We start from the raw sequence: 21,998 nt of genomic DNA on the forward strand, positions 1-21,998 counted from the left end.
TTGTGCGATGCCAAAAGTGCAGACAACACAACCGAATATAGTGAGTACTTCGATCGCATAAATAAATAGAATGTTTGAAATTTAGGGGGCAATTATACGGTCCAAAGTGCATATAACATAAAGAGAGCAATGACACTTATGGTCGCATAATTTCCCAATTCTTCTACTTTTTAATAAATCGATCATAATATTTTGTAGGAAAGTCTGAATGAAAAATGATCTCATAAAAAATTAGACTCATAAACCTTTAATTTGTTATATAACGGCCATATGTCTTTTTTTATTTTAGAGTAAATATTTGGTTGAAGTTGGCTCTTGTATGAACTTATACAAATAATTAATTGGTAGAAAATTTTTTAACTCGACTTTAAATTTAAGCTCTCTCATGACCTTGATTCATACCCATACACCTTCCACATCTAAGACTCAACTTTTACACCCATATACAAGCAATTTCACTGGGTTCGAATCTACTTGCGTACCTAAAATGGTTCAATATAGTTCAAAACAATAATATTTAATGTAAGCTTAGAATTCTACGATTGCCTCATATATAAGAATTAAGAAATACGTACATAATAGTTTTATGCATCAATACAATCATTGATTTCTCTAATTATAAACATGAGATTTCTTGCAATGGTCCCTTCTTACAATACTATGTCTATTTTCTTACTTCACCAATTTATTATTGCCTACGCACTAAACATAAGCCAACAAACTATCTCATATGGAGAACAAAAATATCTCAATTGATTCAGGTGATGAAACTAACATATCTCATCACAAATAATGAACAACTAAAAGTAGTTGTTCCGCTAGATAGCAACGGTTGAGAAGGATGCGAAATATAGTGGTGTCATTGATGATTGGAAGGAGAAAAATGTATTGCTAAGGAGTTGGATCTCAGACACCTTCACCGAATAAAACGTGTACCTAATTATGGGCTGCTCAATTGCCCAAGAGATGTGGGAATGCTTGGAAAAAGTTTATCTTCAAGCAACAAAAGATTAAAAGTTCTAACTTCAACTATAAACTGTTGGGCTATGAACCAAAAAATTGATGAATACATCAAGGAATTCAAAGGCATATGTTATGGCCTTGCAACTATTCACAAATATGTCGATGAAGATAACAAAATAATTAATTTTGCAAAAGGTTTAGGTCTTAAATACAATACCTTAATGACTTTAATGTTAGATAACATACTATATCAAACCTTTAATCATTTTATTTACTCTCACTAATTTTGATATAAGAGAGAAGAGGTGTCACAACAAATTCATAACATGGTATTATCTGCTCAAAGAGGCAGGAGATGATGAAACAACAACATCAACTCCAGACAAACAAGTTTCAAGTATGTTGGATAAGGAACATGTTCTTGGAACATGTTCTTAGAACACTCAATAAGGATCAGGTTCTCAAAATAATCAAAGTTATCCAAGTGAAAATAAGGAGATGAACAATATTGAGTCATGTCAAATTTGTAGTAGGAATTATCATATTACGCTTAAGTGTTTTTACTAGTGGGACTACTCGTATCAATTTGCAGATGAACTATCACAAACAACGACTTGACATCGTATTATACAGAAGCATTAACAAGATAAGTTTTTGTTGGGTATTCGAAGCAAGCTAGGTTAACTATTCATCTACTCTCTAGTTTGAGGGGAAGTGTTGAAGATGAATGAAGCTGGTGATTGAAACATGCCAAAGGAATAGGTCCAACAAAGCTTACTAACGTGTTTACAACACTGTTGTAGAATTAGAGTGACACTAGAATTAGACTAGTTATATATATCGACTAGGATGCTACTTATTGTATTAGCCGAAGTCGACTTATGATTAAGATTATAGTCCAACTAAGATTAGATTATTTAAAATTATTTTTTATTATAGTAGTAGCAGACATTGTAGTAAGATTCTAAGTATATTAACTTAGGACTTTAGTATTGTGTCCCTATATAAGGTTTATGTACTCAACAATTTTATTCATCAATATAATCATTGAGTTCTCTATTCCTAGATGTGGGATTTCTACGGCTAACAACGTAACATAAAGGATCTGTAACACAATGTCACGTAATAACGACATAAAGTTATCATTGGAATAACGACATGAGCAATCGTGGACATAATAACGACATAAAATGATCGTTGGCATAATGTCACGAGTAATCGCGGACATATGTAACGACAAAAAATTTGACATAATTACTCTGAGGTCATAGTTGCTTAACTAACTAATCTAACGGTTAAATGTCGTTAGTAATTAGGAAAATACTAGTAACTATGTTTTCTTCCAATTCGATCAAATTTTTGATATAACGACACAAACAACCGTTGACATAAAATGATCATTAACACTATAATGTCATAAAATGATCTTTGACATAACAATTTGAACAATCGTTGATATAATAATTACGACGTAAGTTAAATCGTCGACATTGTAACTAAAAAATAATCATTGCTATAATTACCGCGAATTCTAAATTAGTCAAATTAATCTAACTATTAAAGGTCGTGAGTAAATAAGGGAAGCAACAATACCTAGATTTTGTTTCCGCTTTAAAATTTTAAATCGTTGATATAATATGCTAAATGATTGTTGGCTATCCTTTTTAATTAATTACACCATACTAATTAATAACTACATAAATTATCAATAAAAAACTATATAATTATAATTGTCCATAATATTGATCATTATAAATAAAGAAAATATTTAGATATTTATTATTTATTAAATTATTCTTTTTTCATTAATTTTAAGTCAGATGATATTTAGAATAGAAACGGTCGATAGTTCCTAGGTAATAACAAAACAAAAAAGGAATAACTAATGAGGTTAAAAATGTGTGTATGTGAGCAAAATTTGGATCTTTTCTCACACAACTGATTTTGTTTTTTTAAAAAAGTAACAACACATTTGGTGCAATATACGTGTGACTAAGTGCACAAATCATGTTTACCCTTTAATTTATTTTTTTTAAAAAAAGTATTCACCCATCTAGACGTATAATGCATTTTTGTTAATAGATGATTAAATTTTCATCCAATGTAAATTCATTTGATTTTTTATATTTATATCTTAAATTGATTTTTCAAAAATAAAAAACAATTATTTATTGTCATTCAAATGTTATATGCACTCAACATAGTTAAAATGTCGTATGAATTCAAAAGTATGACATAGTTCATTAACAATTATTTGTTACTCGTGTTATATAAATTAATTTATATAGGAATTTATGGAGATATAGAATGTTTTATTTTAAAATATATTTTTTTAGTGATAAAATATTTTTTTTTACCTTATTATTTTTGATGCATAGCTAACTTTCAAAAGACAGGTGTATTGTGTAAATTTGTAATGAGTAGTTTTCTGTTGTTTTGTGAGTGTGTTTAGTATTTATTAAGGTGATAACCCAAAGCAATATTGCTCATTAGGCACGTAGCATAAGGGAGAGTTATTTTTACCTATGTAAAACTCTCTTTTTTCCTCAAAAAATGATGAACAATCAAACACATCTTTTGGTATGGCTTTTAATTTTTCATTTCATTCAAGTTGTTTATTATTCTCGATAGAAACTTACCTTGATTTTCTACATTTTCTTACTAAAAGAATGTTAGTGCTAAAAATACTCTTGCAGGGAACATTCAGACTTCCGTGGTTCTATTTTTGTGAAGTCCAAGTTTATTCCAAGTCTGCTAGGTAATTTTTTCTTTTCAATCAATTAGTAGCTAGATTTTCTTGGTTCACACACATGAAAATGAATGTGTTTTCTTTTAATAGCTAAATAATAAGAATCTGTCACTAATAAACAAAGTTTTATCAAAAGATCATGTTATGCTAAGGGCGATTGATTTTGTAGCTAAATCATTTTTTTAATATATGTTTTCAAGGTTTTTTTATGTCTCCATTTTAATATATTTTTTTTCTCTTTTCAATTTGTACACTAGAGAAAATTGTTACTCAATTCAGTGAATTTTTTTGATTTGGTATATAGAATTTTAAGGGTGTTTTTGATAAAAAAAAAAATTATTTTTTTACTAAAAATTTTTTGGTAAACATTTTTTCTTTAGATAAACAATTCAGATGAAATAAATGTCTTCTTTACTAATAAAACAAGTGTTTGTAGCTGAAGTTTATTATTTTTTTTCTTACCCTCCAACACATCCGCATTCCATCACCCTATACCTTACACACCGATAGAGAAAATATTTTTCTTCATACCAAACATTCCATAAACTCATGTTTTGATTGCATTTTTATCGTGTTACCCTTCTCATGGATTATATATATATATATATATATATATATATACACGAACTTGTACAATCGATGCCACAAATATACTTGTTTCCAGTTTTTTTTCTTAATCAACCACCAATACAAGTGAATAAGAAAGGATCACGTCGCCAAAGGTATATGTATCTATAACTGAAGTTGTCTATATAAATTTTTGTGTGACACATCGCCTAAAGGTGGACTATCCTATATTTTTATGGAAAATTCAAGTGAACAAAAGGCAGTAACTATAAAAAGGTTTATTGATAACACAATGAATGTGGGTAGAAAAGACATTCTAGATGGATTTAGGGCACGATCTCGTATCGTAGTTGAGAAAGAAGCTGCTGCTACTACAACAAGCTTGACTCATGGATTTATCAACTCACTGTAGCCTTGTTTTTTGGCTTCTTCAAAACCCGTGCCAGTTATGAGTTTAACTCCGTTCGCCAAATGTGTGAATCATGGCTTTGCCGCGTATATTTCACTGGAAGAAATTCAAAATTTCAAGAATTACACTCGAGTGGTGATTCATTCTCCTAGATATCGAGTTATCCGTAGGTACATAATCTCCATCTCTATCTAATTTAATACTGTATATCTCGATCTCTGTCTGTTCTGATACTTTTGAATATATATATACAGGTACATGGACTGTGAGTTGGAGTTTCAGGAGGATGTTGAAACTCTTCGCAATACTCCTTGTCAAAGAGCAGAACAGCAAAGTCATGTGCATTTGGTGGTATATAAGGAAAAATATCTGCCGCGTGAAATACAGAGATGCAAAATCTGCAAAAAAAACTTAGAGAATGAAGAAATCTTCTTCCACAGGTAAAGTAATATATAATTGGTGACAAATATATAAAATTTATACATTAGGATCATAATAAATACTACTATGTATTTGTGATTGAGCAGAGATGCGGAGTTTTATAGCTCTGAATGTAGATCTAATGATGTGGTGCTTACTTTGAAAGATCCTAAAAAACGACCAAGTGATGCAAGGAAAAATGATGATGATGATGAGAGATCGAATAAAGTCGAATTTTTCATTGGGGATAGGTGTTGATCAGATCAGCTTATGGACATTCATGTCCTCTTTTGTTATGTTGATTTAAGTTAAGAAGAAGAAACATATAGTCTACCTAACAGAGTCACTGCATGCTTGTTTTTGCAGTTGATCAATGTTCTTTTTTGATTATTTCCAATTCTGTTCATTTCAGTTTGTATGAAAACTTACTTAGTTATGTCTATTAAGTAGCAAGTACCTTTTTAAATGCTTGAATCCTTTCATTTTACGTTTTGCAAACCACATCTTTTGTGTTTTGATATGCACAAGTACTTCTCGAGCTTTAATTAGGGTTATTTGATTTCACTCTTTTTTTTTTCTCTTTTCAATTTGTATACTAAAAAAAGTTGTTACACTCAGTGAATCTTTTTGATTTGGTATATAGAATTTTAAAGATGTTTTTAATACAAATAAAAAAAAATTTCAATGTTTTGTTACTGATTTTTTTTTAGATAAACAATTCAGATGAAAGAAATGTCTTCCTTGCTAATAAAACAACTGTTTGTAACTGAATTTTTTTTTTCTACCATCCAACACATCCGCATTCCACCACCCTATACCTTACTTTCCACCCTCTGCATTAATAGAGAAATTATTTTTTCTTCGTACCAAACGCATTATAAACTCATGTTTTGATTGCATTTTTATTGTGTTACCCTTCTCATGGATTTTATATATATATATATATGTTATAATTGAAGTTGTATGTATAAATTTTTGTGTGACAGATCGCCTAAAGTTGGCCTATCCTTTAGGCGCAAGATCTAATTTCACAATAATAAATGATATCTTTTAGACATGAAACTTAATAGGGCTACAAAGTTATTTTTACTAGTAAACATTTTATCCAACCAAAAAAATGCAAAATTATCTAGTTGAAAAAATTTAAATTTAATTAATTACTCTTGATATGAATATCAAATACTTTGATTCAAAATAATAAACACTTTCCTAATTTTTTATTTAAAAAATAATTAAAATCTATTTGTTCCCAAATCTACCCACTTATAGCTCATTTTTAATCACACTTTTCTAATTTTTTTCTTTAAAAAATAATTAAAATCTATTTATATCCAAAATCTACCCACTCAATTATCCCATAGCTAGCTCATTTTTACGGTGGAAATATATTTGACCTAAATTTTCACATTACTAGTAAAGCCGATTTTAACTACCCCAAAATTGTAAAGTTTTATCTGATAACAATGCATAATTATAAATCTAAATTTGGAGGGAGTAATTAGAGTTTTAAAATACTGAAATATCCCCGAGTAGGAGGAGTTGTGAGAATTAGAAGCAAGGGTAATCTGGTCCTCAGAATTTTAATTTTAGTACTAACATAGAAGAGCAATCACTGGCCTCTGAAATCTGTTTCTTTTATCACTTTTTGTGAGTTGAAATCAAAGAGAAATCCACTAACTTAATAATGGCAACTTCTTGTTTTCCTCCATTTTCTGCTTCATCTTCTTCATTATGTTCTTCCCAATTTACACCTTTGCTTTCTTGCCCAAGAAATACCCAAATATGTAGAAAGAAGAGACCGGTTATGGCGAGTATGCACTCGGAAAATCAAAAGGAAAGTAATGTCTGCAACAGAAGATCGATTCTATTTGTGGGATTCTCAGTTCTTCCACTTCTCAATTTGAGGGCAAGAGCTCTCGAAGGCTTGTCAACAGGTTAATCGTTATTGCCCCTTTGCTTTGGAGTTGAAAAAATCAGAAGAGTTCTCCGTTTCTTTAAGTAGTAATGTGTTCTTTAGTTGGTAGAATCAATGAATTTCTTGAAGTGATTTACCTGCCATTTAGTATTTTTCTATTAGTTTGTGGTTCGAGTTAATCACAAGATAATTTAGCAAAGACACAATGTGTTTAGTTAATAGAATTGATTGAATATGATAAAAGCTAGGTATGGCTTAAATGTTACGCAGTACGAATTTCTTGAATTAATTCACAGTGGTTAGCAATGGATTCTTGTTTTAGGATTTACCTTCATTGCTATTTAGTCTTTTTCTATCAGCTGACAGTTTAAATTAATGACAAGATAATATAGCAAAGGTGTTCTTCCTTTGTTTTAAGTCAAAATGTGTTTAGTTAATAGAATCGATGAATATGATTAAGGCTAGGTTCATTTAAGTGGCTTAAATGTTAAGCAGTACAAATTTCTTCAACTATTGCACTATAATTAGCAATGGAATCTTATTTTAAGGATTTACTTTTGTTGTCATTTACTCTTTTTCTATCCGTGATGTTTCAAATTAATGACAAGATGATTTAGCAAAGGGTTTCTTACTTTCTTTTAGTTGCCATGTGTTGAGTCTGTAGAATCCATGAATATGATAAAAGCTAGGTCCATTTCAGTGACTTACATGGTAACCAATACGACTTTCTTGAAGTAATTCACTGTAGTTAACAATAGATTATTATTTTTAGGGATTTACCTTCATTGCCATTATTCTTTTTCTATCAGTTGAGATGCTTCAATTAATGATGACAAAATTTGGCGATTCTTTAGGTAGATCGAATGTATGGTAGTCTGCTGCTGATTTGTCACTTAAAATGGTTGCATTTATTGAAGTGCTTATTTTCTTGGCTGAAAAACAGCAGTTTTCAGTTAATAGTCATGTTAGGGTTAGAACTTCTTATTGCTGGAACTAATGTATGTTAACAGTTGGCAGATTTAAGGGTTGTCCCCGATATATAGTCTTGGGGCCACTCTTGACCTAAAATGGTTGCAGTAATTTCAAGTGCTTATTTTCTTGTTTCCTTTGGCTGAAAAACAGCAGTTTTCAGTTCGAGTCATGTGAAGTTTGAACTTATTATCACTGGAACTAATGTACGTCAACAGTTGACAGACTTGATAACGGTTATGCCCAATATATTATCTTGCCTCTGAAAGGTATTTGAGAAGAATGTTGTTTAAGAAATTCTGGAACTGACAATGGTTTCCTAACCTAAGTGTCCAAGTTTAGGCATTCTAAATAGTATTTAGTCATTATACTTGTTTCCTAAATAGCATTTTCCCGTCATATTTGGATAAGATATCTCCCGTTTCCCCTTTATTAATAAGATAACCTCTGGGAGGCTTAAGTGTTTGCTGTACAATTTTTTTCTTGCTTCATGTGCAAATTAATGCTTACAGTTCAAAAAAAGCCATTAATAATTGCTTCTAGGTAAATCTAAGAGTACTGAGATTATCAATGATGTCCCTTCCAATAAATTCTGTTTCTGATTTTCTTAGAAACTTTTCCCCACTTATGAATCTATGAGTCTGTTCCATCATTCCGTTGTCAGTACTCTTCTTATGGTTTCACTCGATCCTGATTGCTAATTCACGAGAGAGAGAGAGAGAGAGAGAGAGGAAGAAAAAAAGGGAGGATGAGAATGCAAGTTAACTGCATCTGGATAAGAAGAGTGGGGTCCTGTGTGTGATAACGTTTTTCACCTTGGCTGTCATGGTGAAAGTACACTCTTCTAAATGTTGCAGTGAGGAGATGGTAATGTAGCATAGGAAAACGCTTCTGAATGTTGCGGTGAGGAGATGTACACGTAGCATAAGGAAGTACATATTCATATCAAAACAGAGATAACATTGCTTCTTTCCATGGTTATTCAGCACTGGGGTTATTTATCAGGAGTGCATTTAATCTCTTTTCCTATGTATTTTGATATTCTGATGACTAGTAATAAATAGCATAATTTTCCTGATGATTAACTGGAATGACTTACATTTTGTTATTTGTGATTGTGGTCAATATCTTAAAGGTTTTTCCAGATACTGCGTAGTTAGTACTTAGATTAGTGAATAGTTTATACTGAAGAGTTTATACCCCTATAACCTCCGAAAACCTTTTCCAGTGTGACTAACTCTGCTCTCATACTATACAGATTCTCAAGCACAGCCGCAGAAAGAGGAAACCGAGGTCTGAATTTATCCCTAGTATTTCCTTGAAAAATGATTGAGAGAATAAATTCTGGTATACTTGCATTTCTACATTCTCCTCAGCTTTATATGCTCTTAGTCAATACTTTCTTGTAACCAGCAAACAATCCAAGGAAGTGCAGGGAATCCCTTCGTTTCTCTACTTAATGGACTTGGTGTTGTTGGTTCAGGCGTGCTTGGTTCTCTTTATGCCTTGGCTCGAAATGAGAAGGCAGTTTCAGATGCAACCATTGAATCTGTAAGCTCTCTATATCTTTTGTCAGTTGTAATCTCACCGACATTGTTTATCTATTGCATGATGCAATTGTTGCACCTAAAGGTACAAAATATTCCTAGCAACATTTTTTTAGTTGAGGTATTTCTTAGTACAATATATTTTTAGCAACGTTTTTCTTAGTAGAGACTGCAGAATATTATTATTTTAAGGTGAGGTGTTGGTGCGTGTGCGGGTGCGGGTGCAAGCTTGTCTGAGTTAGTCATCATTTGGCCTGAACTTGTTTCAAACAATTTAAACATAAAACACCTGCACGTGATCTTTACATGCTTAAACTATTAGCTTAAAGTTCATTTTAAATTGTAAGATTATTGGCAGAAAGAATGAGTTTTCTTTTCTTGGGTTGCTTTTACTAATTAAGATCTGCTTTCATGTACTCAGATGAAAAATAAGCTGAAGGACAAGGAAGATGCATTTGTTTCAATGAAGAAGCAATTTGAGTCCGAATTGCTGAGCGAAAGGGAAGATCGAAATAAGCTAATTAGGCGAGAAGGTGAAGAGCGGCAAGCTTTGGTTAATCAGTTAAAATCAGCGAAGACTACAGTAATAAGCCTTGGTCAGGAGCTGCAAAACGAAAAAAAACTTGCTGAAGATCTCAAATTTGAGATCAAGGGCCTTCAAAATGACCTCATGAATACGAAGGAGGATAAGAAGAAATTGCAGGAAGAGCTTAAAGAGAAGCTTGATTTGATTCAAGTTCTTGAAGAAAAGATTACTTTGCTTACTACAGAGATCAAAGATAAAGAGGTGAGTCTTCGGAGTAACACCTCTAAACTAGCTGAAAAAGAATCGGAGGTAAATAGTTTGAGCGATATGTATCAACAATCCCAGGATCAGCTGATGAATTTGACTTCAGAGATCAAAGAACTTAAAGATGAAATCCAGAAAAGAGAGAGAGAACTGGAGTTGAAATGTGTATCAGAAGACAACCTGAATGTGCAATTAAATTCTTTGCTCCTCGAGAGAGATGAATCTAAAAAAGAGCTTCATGCTATTCAAAAGGAATACAGTGAGTTCAAGTCCAATTCTGATGAGAAGGTGGCTTCAGATGCGAAGCTGTTGGGGGAACAAGAGAAGAGACTACACCAGCTTGAGGAACAACTTGGCACTGCCTTAAGTGAAGCAAGTAAAAATGAAGTGCTAATTGCTGATCTGACTCGAGAAAAAGAAAACCTTAGGAGAATGGTGGATGCTGAGCTGGACAATGTAAACAAGTTAAAGCAAGAGATTGAAGTCACTCAGGAAAGTCTTGAGAATTCAAGAAGTGAAGTTTCTGATATAACAGTACAACTAGAGCAGTTGAGGGATCTTTGCTCCAAACTTGAAGCTGAGGTTTCTAAACTTCAGATGGAATTGGAGGAAACAAGGGCATCATTACAGAGGAACATTGATGAAACAAAACACAGTTCAGAGCTCTTAGCTGCTGAGTTGACCACTACTAAGGAGCTTCTAAAGAAAACAAATGAAGAAATGCACACTATGTCAGATGAACTAGTAGCTGTTTCTGAAAATCGTGATAGCTTACAGACAGAGCTAGTTGATGTCTATAAGAAAGCAGAACATACTGCTAATGAACTGAAACAAGAAAAGAGCATTGTTGCAACACTAGAAGAAGAGTTAAAATTTCTGGAGTCTCAAATTACACGAGAGAAAGAGTTACGGAAGAGTCTGGAAGACGAGTTAGAAAAGGCTACAGAATCTCTTGATGAGATTAACCGAAATGTGTTGGCACTTGCAGAGGAGCTGGAGCTTGCTACTTCTCGTAATTCTAGCCTCGAAGACGAGAGAGAAGTGCTCCGACAGTCTGTTTCTGAGCAGAAGCAAATTTCACAAGAAGCCCAAGAAAATCTGGAAGACGCCCATAGCCTGGTGATGAAACTTGGCAAGGAACGCGAAAGTCTTGAGAAGAGAGCAAAGAAATTGGAAGATGAAATGGCAGCAGCAAAAGGTGAGATTTTGCGGCTACGGAGCCAAATAAACTCAGTAAAAGCTCCAGTGGAGGATGAGGAAAAAGTTGTTGCTGGGGAAAAGGAAAAGGTGAAGGCAACAGTAACAGCAAAGAAAACTACCAGGAGAAGGAAGAGTGCTACTGTTAAGCAAGAGGAACCCTAGTTGGCTGTTTCTGAATGACATAATCTTCTTCTTTTTTTGTCCCTGACTCATTTGTTTGCAATATTTATAGAGAGGCCAGAATTAGGACATTGCCATTGGAACAAGCTGTGTATTGTCTCTTTGAGTGTACATTTCCCGGCGAGAAGTTGCAGAAACAAATGACTGATCTCTTGATATTCAGTCAATGTTGCAGCTTTCATGAATGAAATTATTTGTATTGTAACCAATATGTAAAGCACTTTATTAGTGCCATGTTATCAGTAATAAAAATGAAAACAATAAAAATCAGCTAAAAGTGTCGACCACAGTGGGAGTCGAACCCACGACCTTTTGATCCGAAGTCAAACGCGCTAATCCACTGCGCTATGCGGTCTCCATGTTGGTATGATACAATTTTTTATTTATACTGCAGTAGCAATACAAAATTCTGGAGAAAAGTTCCCACAAAATAAATTTATTTGGATTAGATGTCTTTAATTACAATTACCAACCTTTTTACTTTGCACACCTAACAATCAAATACTTTGCTAGTGAAGCTTATAAGTTTGTGTTATTTTCGGTTTTTGAGTTTCAAAATTATTTGAATTTTGATTAACGAAAATAGCATATATTTTACGTTTTTTAAATTTTTTTAATATGTTATTATATTATTATGAGAAAAATTATGTTTATGGTATTTTTTTGTTTTTAAATATTAAATATTAAAATTTATTTAATCTATTTTAACCTTAAAATGTAAAAATAAAACAAAACAAAATGTTATGTAGGCTGTGATGAAGCTTTTACAAAGAAAAAGAGTTTAGGTGGAGACCGGAGACGATTGCCACCGAACTCATCCTTGTTATGCTCTTTTTTTCAGATTCAGAATTTTGGTTGTACTTTCAATCAGCTCAATTTCTCAGATTTACGCCGAAATTAGGGTTTCTGATTATAGCGCTATTAAATTATTCTTTGCTTTGAATTTACTCAATCAATTGATTGTTTGTTCGGTGCAGTTTTTAGAGGAATTGGGATTATTGGTGAAAGAGGATCGAAAAAGTCATGTTCTATGGAACGGCAGTGTGGGATCCATGGCTTATTGTTGCGCAGATCGTGTGTTTTCAATGTCTATATTATTTGACGCTGGGGATATTCATGACAATTCTTGTTGGAACTCGTGTTTCACGAATTAGTCTGGTATATTTTTTTGATTATGCTACTGTTACTGCTTCCACCGTCACTGGATGGTGCGTCATTGCCTCATTTATTCTCAGTTCACTAGCAGGGTGAGATTTCTGCTTTTTTGCCCCTTCATTTGGGTCTTCTCCATAAACTTGAAGCTTTTGTTTTTGTGCTCTCTTCATGTTCTTTGTTTTTTCTTTTGGATCTAAATTAATGTTGGGACAATGTTCTTAATTCTGTTTCTTTGGGCATAGATGCATAGTGAAGAAAACAAGTAAGTAGAAATGATTGTTTAGCTCCATAAATCCACCTTCCTTGCTGAATTGTCATGAAAATCCCCTTTGAATCTGAATTCGGAAGACTTCCTTGCTGGAAAATCATGAATTATCATCTTTGACTTTGTTTCGTTTACTGATTGAAAGCAAGTCTAATTTTTTTTGGGCATTGATATGTTTGGTGAGCTTGTCCATACTAAAGAATCTGAATTGGGAAGACTTCCTTGCTGAAAAATCATATATTTATCATCTTTGGCTGTGTCTTCCATTACTGACTGAAAGCAATCTATCTTTTGGGGGGATTGATATGCTTGGTGAGCTTGTCCATACATAGTAAGTGTAGCAAAAAAAAAATGGCTTCAGTATTTCAGCTGTGGGAGTTTAAAGAGATTGGATCAGTGTTTTACACCATATTAGTTTGATCTTCAATGTTGAATCATTTCTACTGTATCTTGCTATTCTTATGTTTGTTCAACTTAGAGTTGGAAAAAAGGTAGTAAAAGAAATGCTGAAGAACACACACTTGGGAAGTAAAGAAATTGGAGATGCAACCATAAATAAGCCAAAAAGGAGTGGACAATGATATAGCATGATGCTTTTTATATCTCTAATATGTACTTCTGATTTGACTTTTTATGTGCATGCTAGTCTCGGATGAGAAAATCTATATTTCTGTGAACGAACTTCCTAAATTTTCAATAAATCTGGTTCAACATGCATAATTGAATATTTTTCTTGTTGCAATATGCAGAGCTGGCTTTTTGCTTTATTTGATTGAGAGGGCAAAGAAGTGCTTAGATTTTTCAGCAACACTTTACATCGTACATCTTTTAATATGTATTATCTATGGAGGCTGGCCTTCTTCAATTACATGGTGGGTTGTGAATGTTACTGGGCTTGCGGTGATGGCATTGTTAGGTGAATACTTGTGCATAAGACGTGAATTACGCGAAATTCCAATTTCGAAATTCCGATCAAGTAAGCTCCTTTTCCTTCATTTTGAATAATTTCTCTCTGAGAAATCTTTCTCCCATTATACCATCTCTCCATATCATTGGCCTGAACACTATCACTTTGTTCTGACATCCTTCAACTCTACACACTATTTTGTCTTTTCGTTAGGATCCTGATTATTGCTGCTTCTCTGATTATGATGCTAACTATTGTCATTTCTCTTTTACTTTTGGATCATTTATTTGTATTCTAAAGTTGAAGTGCTTGAGATATCTATGCTTTAACTGTTGGATCTCACTGGAGGTTATTAAAACTTCATTTTTCTTCTCCATTGCATAGAGTATGAATATCTTTGTCAATCTCTTCTACTATGTTAGTAAACTTGGTCAAACTTCCTCTTTCTGGGTGCTTAGGTTGCAGCTTGTCATTTTATAGGCTAAAAATGAGACAGCATGTATGATTTATGAATACATTGTGCGTCTCTCTAGTATTTGGGTACAAATTGGTTCTTGGTACTTGATGAAGTGATGCACTAGATTTGTCAATAAATTAGAGCAGTAGTTGCAGCAATAAATTTGTTAATTGATAGAAACGCAGAAAAGAAGAAGGGAGGGGAGGTGAAGTAGAAGAATGGGTGCTGTTGGTGGATACTGCTAGTTTGGCATAACTTACATAGAGTTATTAACATGTGCTTTCAACAGAAGGATAATCCTTGTTTCAGCTTAAATAGCGTTAGCTTTTACATTATCCCATTTCCCAAAAGCCGTGTATATATGGTTAGCATTTATCATAATCGTGCAACAGTGAGCTTCAGAAAACAGAAGAGGAATATTAGTCGCCATTTATTGTACTCCTGGTGATGTTATTGTAATTATCTTTTAGGCTTGTCAATAGAAATCTCAACTTGAACTGAGAGAATCTAAATTTTGATTGGCAGGGTCAGTCAGTGAGGAGAAGGCGAACGAAGACATGGATGAGCAAATCCCTTTGTATCGTGTGGATAATATGGCTTGAAAGAAATTGTAGGTGCTTTAAGGGTAGGAGGAAACATTACTTCTGTAAAAAAATAGATTTATTCAGCATCTTAAGATTTGGTGTAATGTCTTTTTTGATGCTATGCTGGAATTCTGCTCCAGATATAAGGAATCTAATTCCAGTAAGTAAGTTTTTGTACTAATCTGCAGTATCATCTTGGTACTGTTGTTTTATGAAATAAAATCATCTTTACTTGTCAAAAAGAGAAAATCTTAATTTGATAACTAGTTATCACACATATCAGAAGATTGACTCACCACTATATGCCTGTAGTATATTATGATTTTTAAGTTTTTGTACTAATCTGCAGTATCATCTTGGTACTGTTGTTTTATGAAATAAAATCATCTTTACTTGTCAAAAAGAGAAAATCTTAATTTGATAACTAGTTATCACACATATCAGAAGATTGACTCACCACTATATGCCTGTAGTATATTATGATTTTTTGCATCTATTGGAGGTTCACATGACATATGGTCTGTACAAGAACTATATAGGGCCCTGATTCTGCTTATGTGACTAATTCTTTGAAATGCATTAAAATGTGTAGATGTTTGACGGAGTTGAAGTGCAACAGGAAGAACAATTGTCTTAATGATGGTGCTCCCTGGTTTCCAAGGAGATGATCTTGGATAAGCTTGTCAGCTTACAAGTCTGTCTTCTGATCTGACATCTAAAGCTTTCTAGAGGAGATTTTATTTCCTTTGCTGGCTGCAATCATGTCAATTGTCTTTGGAGATTGAAAAACAGAACAGGAAACAAGCTAAGCAGAGCTGTGCTTAGACATTTTATGTACAACTTGAAGAGATTTAGAATGACGTAGCAAATTCTAATGGGACGACAGTGTCTGGCAAGGTATATGTAGATTTTAAGCATTCATAATGCATTTTGTTATTCGAAGACTTCTTAATCTGAAATTGCATGATAAGTGTTGCAGTTTAGACGCTGTAATTGAAAATTGTTTGATGCCACACCTAGATTTGATATTGATGAAGGGCAGTGAAGAGTAATCTGCTGATTAATAGTTAATAGTAGTTTTTAGTTTCTTCTTATTTTTCCAGACAAGTAAAAATAATTGTTATTCTCTAAACAGAAAAAAAAGATAGTGGTTTCCTAAATTATTATATACAAACAAGGGTTACATTCATGGATATGCTTGCTCTCATCATAGATAAAGATAGTATACATCAAAATTCTCTTCTTAGAAGAGCGTAGAACAAAAATCAATTCCTCCCAAAGCTTCAGTTTATTAGTCCTTCTTCTTCTTCTCTCCATCCATTGTACAAATCTCATATAGTTAGTGGTTGAGCTGGCCCCTTTTCAGGCTTCCACGAAGACGAAATATCGTCCACTGCTTCAGAAACTGTTAGATATAATCCGTCTAACCCAAAAGCCTCAAGAGCATTTGAGTTAAACAGCTTTTCCATAACGTTTCCAACTGGATTTGCCAGCACAAGCTGCAACAGTTGACAATTAAAAGCATAAACAATCAACCAAGAAAGAAACCGTGAAAACAAAAGCTTGACAGTTGAAAGATTTTTTTACCTTAAGTGATCTTTTCTCAAGTATTCTTCTTAGTTCACATATTGTATCAATGCCACTAGTGTCTATAGCTGTCACAGCTGCAGAAAGAAACCCCCAATTTTTGTGTTACTAGAAATGTTAGATTACTCGCGAAAGAAAACGTGATACAATATATGTTCTGTTTTTCGAACCAACCTGTCATGTCAATAATTATACATTTGATTGGAGGTTCTTGGTTGGTTTTGATCCTGTCTTCCTCTTCTCGAATCCATCTCAATGTCCTGTAGTTGTATAAAGTTGCTAACTTTTAGTTGATACGACTCTAATGTAACAAAATATTTAGTCACTTTGAAGGTTAAACTTACCTTTCATGTAGGTAGGTAGAATTTGCAAAGTAGAAAGGAGCCTCAACAGCTATGATAAGGAAAGAAGGAATCCTAACAGCAGTGGTGTATCTGCTTAGGCTTTGAAATGAACGAGTACTCGAAATGTAGCCCAGGGCATTAGTATTTGGCCTAGTAACATGCAATAGGATCTTGAAAACTGAAATACCGACCTGAAGTGTTATCATGAACAAAAATTATAGTACATTAGTTAGATATGAGAAGTTAGAAACATTGAGGCAGGGATTGAGATTTATGAGGAGAAACTGCTTACCGCGATGAGTAGGCCAACAGGCACTGAGATGAAAAGAACACCAAAAAAGGAAGACAAGCACGCGATGCAGTCTAGTTTGTCAACTTTCCATAAACGGAATGCACCTTGATAATCAATTAGCCCGATCACTGCTGTTATAATAATGGCTGCCAAGATGACGTTAGGGGTGTATTGGAACAATGGCATGAGAAACAGCAGGGTGATAAGCACAGTTGCAGCCATTACTATATTTGAAACAACAGATTTTCCTCCAGCATTGTAACTTACAGCAGATCGAGAAAATGACCCTGCAACATTGAATTTTAGTTGGAATAAGAAAAAGAGAGAACCAGGGGTGTCAAAATTAGCCTGTGGAAACATGACCCGTTTTTAGTTCATTTCAGCTCAAGTAACTTTTGTCTCGCCCATTTGACACCCTAAAAACCCGTGATCTGTGGAAGCGAATGTTGCTTAGTTTGTACCTGTGGTGACAAAGCAGGAAGCACAAGAGCCAGCTATGTTCATGAGTCCAATAGCAGTCATTTCCTTGTTGCCATCAACTTGGTAATTCTCCATAGCAGCAAATGTCCTTCCTACTGCAATTCCTTCCTGTAGGGTTGTATAGGTCAGTTCACTAATCTCCGCGATTCATTTCTTTCTTTCTTTCTTTCTTTGAGGAATTAAAATGTTTAGCAGTAGACAGTAGTTCGTTTTCACTTACTGTGAGCGCTAAGATTCCAGTTATAATGCCAACTCTGAGAGCAAGAGCCATATAAGGGCCACCAAAATGTAATTTGTTCACTGATGGTGGATTTATCCCCTTAGGCAAGTGTCCAATCTGTGCAACAAAATTAAGTATCTTCATTGTCATGGTCGCGTCTAAAACTGAACAACGGATGAAAGTAGAGACGATGCATGTAAGATTTACTCACAGTTGGGATCACGTGTGTCTCATTTTTGATCAGGTAAACTATGACAGTTGAGAGAATAACTGATACTAATGGAGCTGCCGCGGAAACCCAGAAAAGTTTTGGATTTCTTGCACTCTGTTGTATGGAAGAGCATTGTTTTAGAAGTGAACAATAAGATGCAACTTTCTCATTCACATAACCCAAAAAAGAAGAAGAAAAAAACACTTACTATTTGCCTTGCAGTGAGCAGAAATATGAGGAAACAACCACCCATAACAATAGTTTGCCACATCCACTGCAAACAAATGTTGCAAAGTTACACTAATCAATACATACCTTTCAATATAATTTTGGTCCTCGTGATATATGACTTTTAACACATTATTGAAGGGATGTTCTAACCTCATTTCTGTTTTCGAAAACCGAGGTCAAAACAGGAATTATTGCCATCTTGTTTGTGAAATGTACTATCCCTAGCAATCCTTTCAGCTGTTGCAAAGAGACAATGACTGCTGCACCAGCCATGAACCCTAGTAGAGTCGCCTTCGACAGAAAATCAATGATGAATCCTAACCTGTAAGTCATCGAATATCAAAATCAAAAAAATTTATATATGAGATTCAATATTCACCACAAGTGAAGGACGGAAGGCCTTTACCAACTGAGCAACCCTAACATTTTTTCGCGTATTTATATATGAAAAAATATGAAATAGTTCATGAAGATATACCTGAAGAAACCCATTGCAGCTTGCAAGCATCCTGCAATTAGAGTTGATGTGAAAGCAAGTTGAAGATATAAAGTTGGCTCTTTGCTGTATGTAACTGCTTGGCTGAGCATGGTTCCCATTACAAGTGAGGCTATGGATACCGGTCCAACAGCTAAATGTCTTGAACTTCCCAAAACTGAATATATTAGTGGGGGAACAAAGCTTGAATCTGGGGATGTCACACAAAATTCATCATATATTAATCACTATACAATACAACAAATGACATTTTCTTTTACGCGACAATTAGCTTAGCGTCATAAAAAGTAAGTTTCCTCGCTAAGAATATTCAAAATTTAATTCGTATAGTAAGTGATAGTTTTAGTAGCGACCATGCATCGGATAATTTTTTATGTTACAATTCCTTGGTCGTCACAAAAAGTGAAGGTAGGTTCTCCACGTAATAATAAAAAAATTCTGGGTATTTAAATTTAATTTGTACAAAAAAGTGAAATATTTGCCTAGTAAATGATAGTCTTTAACGGCAAACGTGTTTTCGAGCTAATTAGGGGAAAATAATAAGAACTTTTTGTTATGACGAGTTTACGTGACAATTGTATTGGTCGTCACAAAAAGTAAAGCAACATTTTAACATACTTTTATTATTATTTTTTTTTTAACTACTAGATAAAGCGTTTAGCGGCCTTTTATTAGTAGTAAAAAATCCTTAAGGGGATAGTTCTTATTTTTTCCCTTGCCAATCTTAACGAGGTAACAAACCTATACATATAGTAAGTGATAATTTTAGCAGTAATCATGTGTTAGAAGAAATGAATATTTTTCATTAATCGCCTTAAATCGTTACAAACATATATTTATAAATATATACAAATGATAATTTTTTTTACCACTTTATATAACGATTACCTCAATATAAAGGAGATTCAATATATAAAATAGTATAACATCTTCTGACATATAAAGAAAAAAGAATTGGAGGGAAAAACAACAAAGGCACTTACATAACCCAATAATAGGCGGCAAATTAGCAAGTTTAGCATAACTGATTCCTTGAGGTATAGCAAGACTAGCAATTGTAATGCCGGCAATAATATCAGATCTTAAAAGCATAAGATTATACTTAGGTCCCCATTCAAAAACAGGGAAGAAAAACTGTAAACCCAAAACAAATTTCCTCAACGCCGTTTGGTTCTTGAACTTGTGAAGTGGATCATCGGGAAAAAATATCTCCGACAATCTATGCCGGAGTTTTTGAAATGTCGTCCGGTGAGGCGGCAAACATACCTTATGTACACCGTTAGGTTGCGAAGACGAAGACGAAGATGAAGCCTCTGTTCCGTCATTTGTATTCCCAGATGAATCTTCCACTTTAATCGAATTCAAAGTCATTTTTTTTATTTTGTTTTTAATTTTAACGAATTTTGTTCAAGAACAATAAGTTGGGGAAAATATGTATTGGGTTAGTTTCTCAGATTTGGATCGGAGAAGATCGAATGAAAATTTGTTGATCTTTGTTGATTTAAATGGAAATGAACACAATGCCCCTTTTATATTATTTGGGAAAAATTTAAAATATCCGCCCAACGCGCTCGTAAGTATTACATAATAACTTCGAGAGGTAAAGGTTTTTCATTCTATAGTCAATTTCTCCTTTTAATATAAAGATATGAAATTTGATAGAAAAAATTAGTGAAAGGCATGCTACTATTCTTACACGCTAAAATATCATAGTTTTATTCGAGATAAAAGGTAAACACATGACGTTTTGTTTATAATTTAGATTATTTTTTTATAAAAATGTGAGTGAGCAGTATAACAACTTTGAGAGGACAAGGTTTTATTTCTTTTTTAAGATGTATTTTTCTTTTTATCACTTATACTCTTTTAGAATATTTGGAAGAATCATTAATGATGCACCATTCAAAATTTGATTAATAATGAGTTTATAATGGAAAAAATTAGTACTAGACATGCTCCTTTATCCTTGCTTCTGGCCCAATAAAATATCATGATTCTATTCATGGCAAAAAGCAAAAACATGACATTTTATTTAATAATTAGAATTTTTGTTTAAAATGTGAATAAGTTGTATAAAAACATTGAGAGGACAGTTTTGTTTCTTCTTTAAGATTCTTTTTTTTTTAATCACTTCTCCTCATTTAGAATTTTTTGAAGAATCATAAATAATGCACCACTTAAAATTTGATGAATAATGAGTCTATAATGATTTTTTAAAGATAATAAGCTTAATCTTCTATTTCTCATTAGAATCACTAAAATATCATAATATTATATGAGACCCAGTGCAAATATTATATGAGACGCAGTGCAAACCCATGACGTTTGTCTAATAATCTAGAAATTTTTGGAAGAATGTAACAACTAATGATGCACCAATTTAAATTTGAAGAATAATGACTACAATGGAATTTTTTTTTTTTACGATCCTCTTTTATCCTGGTTCATTATTCCCTCTATTTAAAAAAAATGATCTAGTTTAGTTTGCAACAAAGCTTAAGAAAGAAATAAAAAATTTTAATCTTTTCGTTTTAAATTAAAGTTATGTTAAATATATCAAAAGTTCTTTAATCTTATAGTCTTAAACATGTCACGTGGAAAATTAAAGTTAAATTGTTATAAAAAAAATATCCTTTTTTAAACAGATTAAAAAGAAAATTAAATCATTCCTTTTTAACTGAATGGAGTAAATAATATCTATGTTTTTATTGTGGCAAAGTGAATGCGAATACATGATGTTGTATTTAATAATTTAAAATTTTGGAAGAATGCAAAAACTAACAATGCACTGAATAATAACCATATGATGTAAGAAAGTTTAATAATAGACACACACCTCTATTCTTATTCACTAAAATATTATTATGTTTAATTTATCTATGGTAAAGAGCGAACAAACGATATTTTATTTAATAATCTTAGGTAAATGTGATTTGATGAGATTCTATGGATAAATTTCTTACGTGAGATTATTTTTCGTTTTTTTCTTTAAAGTGGGAAGTACATGGGAGGGAATATAGGTTTAGGCGTAACAACGTAATTAGTTTAGGTATAATCATG

General features: G+C 33.0%; 3 protein-coding genes and 1 non-coding gene across 8 annotated transcripts; 2 read left to right on the forward strand and 2 right to left on the reverse strand.

Moving 5' to 3' along the window:
- Positions 1-6,787: 6,787 nt before the first annotated feature.
- Positions 6,788-11,914, forward strand: MFP1 (MAR-binding filament-like protein 1). The gene is made up of 4 exons (NM_001247380.2): positions 6,788-7,042; positions 9,251-9,285; positions 9,406-9,543; positions 9,961-11,914. Exons 1-4 carry the CDS (start codon positions 6,793-6,795, stop codon positions 11,689-11,691), a joined length of 2,154 nt encoding a protein of 717 aa, NP_001234309.2. The 5' UTR covers positions 6,788-6,792; the 3' UTR covers positions 11,692-11,914.
- A 76-nt stretch (positions 11,915-11,990) lies between these two features.
- Positions 11,991-12,064, reverse strand: TRNAR-UCG (transfer RNA arginine (anticodon UCG)). The gene has a single exon. It is a non-coding gene; the product is annotated as a tRNA-Arg (tRNA).
- Positions 12,065-12,120: 56 nt separating this feature from the next.
- LOC101249162 (uncharacterized) lies at positions 12,121-16,171 on the forward strand. 5 transcript variants are annotated; one of them, XM_004235659.5, is made up of 5 exons: positions 12,174-12,563; positions 12,687-12,956; positions 13,879-14,105; positions 15,019-15,118; positions 15,670-16,171. In XM_004235659.5, the coding sequence occupies exons 2-4, from the start codon at positions 12,733-12,735 to the stop codon at positions 15,093-15,095; spliced, it is 528 nt and encodes a 175-aa protein (XP_004235707.1). In that variant the 5' UTR covers positions 12,174-12,563; positions 12,687-12,732; the 3' UTR covers positions 15,096-15,118; positions 15,670-16,171. The 5 variants fall into 5 exon arrangements, 4 of the variants coding, with proteins under 4 accessions (XP_010318564.1, XP_010318565.1, XP_004235707.1 ...); XM_004235660.5 differs by having other exon boundaries at positions 12,264-12,563; positions 15,019-15,103; XR_011220184.1 differs by having other exon boundaries at positions 12,121-12,956; positions 15,019-15,241.
- A 40-nt stretch (positions 16,172-16,211) lies between these two features.
- On the reverse strand, positions 16,212-20,447 carry LOC101248282 (probable sulfate transporter 3.4). Its single transcript, XM_004235656.5, has 12 exons — positions 19,922-20,447; positions 18,921-19,128; positions 18,593-18,764; positions 18,420-18,485; positions 18,212-18,325; positions 18,001-18,117; positions 17,762-17,888; positions 17,301-17,587; positions 17,009-17,199; positions 16,839-16,924; positions 16,665-16,741; positions 16,212-16,576 (listed from the first exon to the last, which is right to left on the reverse strand). The coding sequence occupies exons 1-12, from the start codon at positions 20,307-20,309 to the stop codon at positions 16,409-16,411; spliced, it is 2,001 nt and encodes a 666-aa protein (XP_004235704.1). The 5' UTR covers positions 20,310-20,447; the 3' UTR covers positions 16,212-16,408.
- Between the last annotated feature and the right edge of the window lie 1,551 nt (positions 20,448-21,998).

The sequence above is a fragment of the Solanum lycopersicum genome, chromosome 3 (assembly GCF_036512215.1).
Source record: "Solanum lycopersicum chromosome 3, SLM_r2.1".
NCBI lineage: Eukaryota > Viridiplantae > Streptophyta > Magnoliopsida > Solanales > Solanaceae > Solanum > Solanum lycopersicum.

What these genes read in the sequence shown, in the direction of transcription:
- LOC101248282 (XM_004235656.5), bottom strand. Translation starts at nt 20,309, where the DNA reads ATGACTTTGAATTCGATTAAAGTGGAAGATTCATCTGGGAATACAAAT. An exon ending in CTGTTGGCCTACTCATCGCG is followed by an intron (nt 17,200 to 17,300) that starts GTAAGCAGTTTC and finishes ATAACACTTCAG; the next exon opens with GTCGGTATTTCAGTTTTCAA. An exon ending in TATAATTATTGACATGACAG is followed by an intron (nt 16,742 to 16,838) that starts GTTGGTTCGAAA and finishes TTCTTTCTGCAG; the next exon opens with CTGTGACAGCTATAGACACT.
- MFP1 (NM_001247380.2), top strand. Translation starts at nt 6,793, where the DNA reads ATGGCAACTTCTTGTTTTCCTCCATTTTCTGCTTCATCTTCTTCATTA. An exon ending in TCTCGAAGGCTTGTCAACAG is followed by an intron (nt 7,043 to 9,250) that starts GTTAATCGTTAT and finishes CATACTATACAG; the next exon opens with ATTCTCAAGCACAGCCGCAG. An exon ending in CAGATGCAACCATTGAATCT is followed by an intron (nt 9,544 to 9,960) that starts GTAAGCTCTCTA and finishes TCATGTACTCAG; the next exon opens with ATGAAAAATAAGCTGAAGGA.
- LOC101249162 (XM_010320262.4), top strand. Translation starts at nt 12,733, where the DNA reads ATGTTCTATGGAACGGCAGTGTGGGATCCATGGCTTATTGTTGCGCAG. An exon ending in ATTCTCAGTTCACTAGCAGG is followed by an intron (nt 12,957 to 13,878) that starts GTGAGATTTCTG and finishes TGCAATATGCAG; the next exon opens with AGCTGGCTTTTTGCTTTATT. An exon ending in AATTTCGAAATTCCGATCAA is followed by an intron (nt 14,106 to 15,018) that starts GTAAGCTCCTTT and finishes TTTGATTGGCAG; the next exon opens with GGTCAGTCAGTGAGGAGAAG.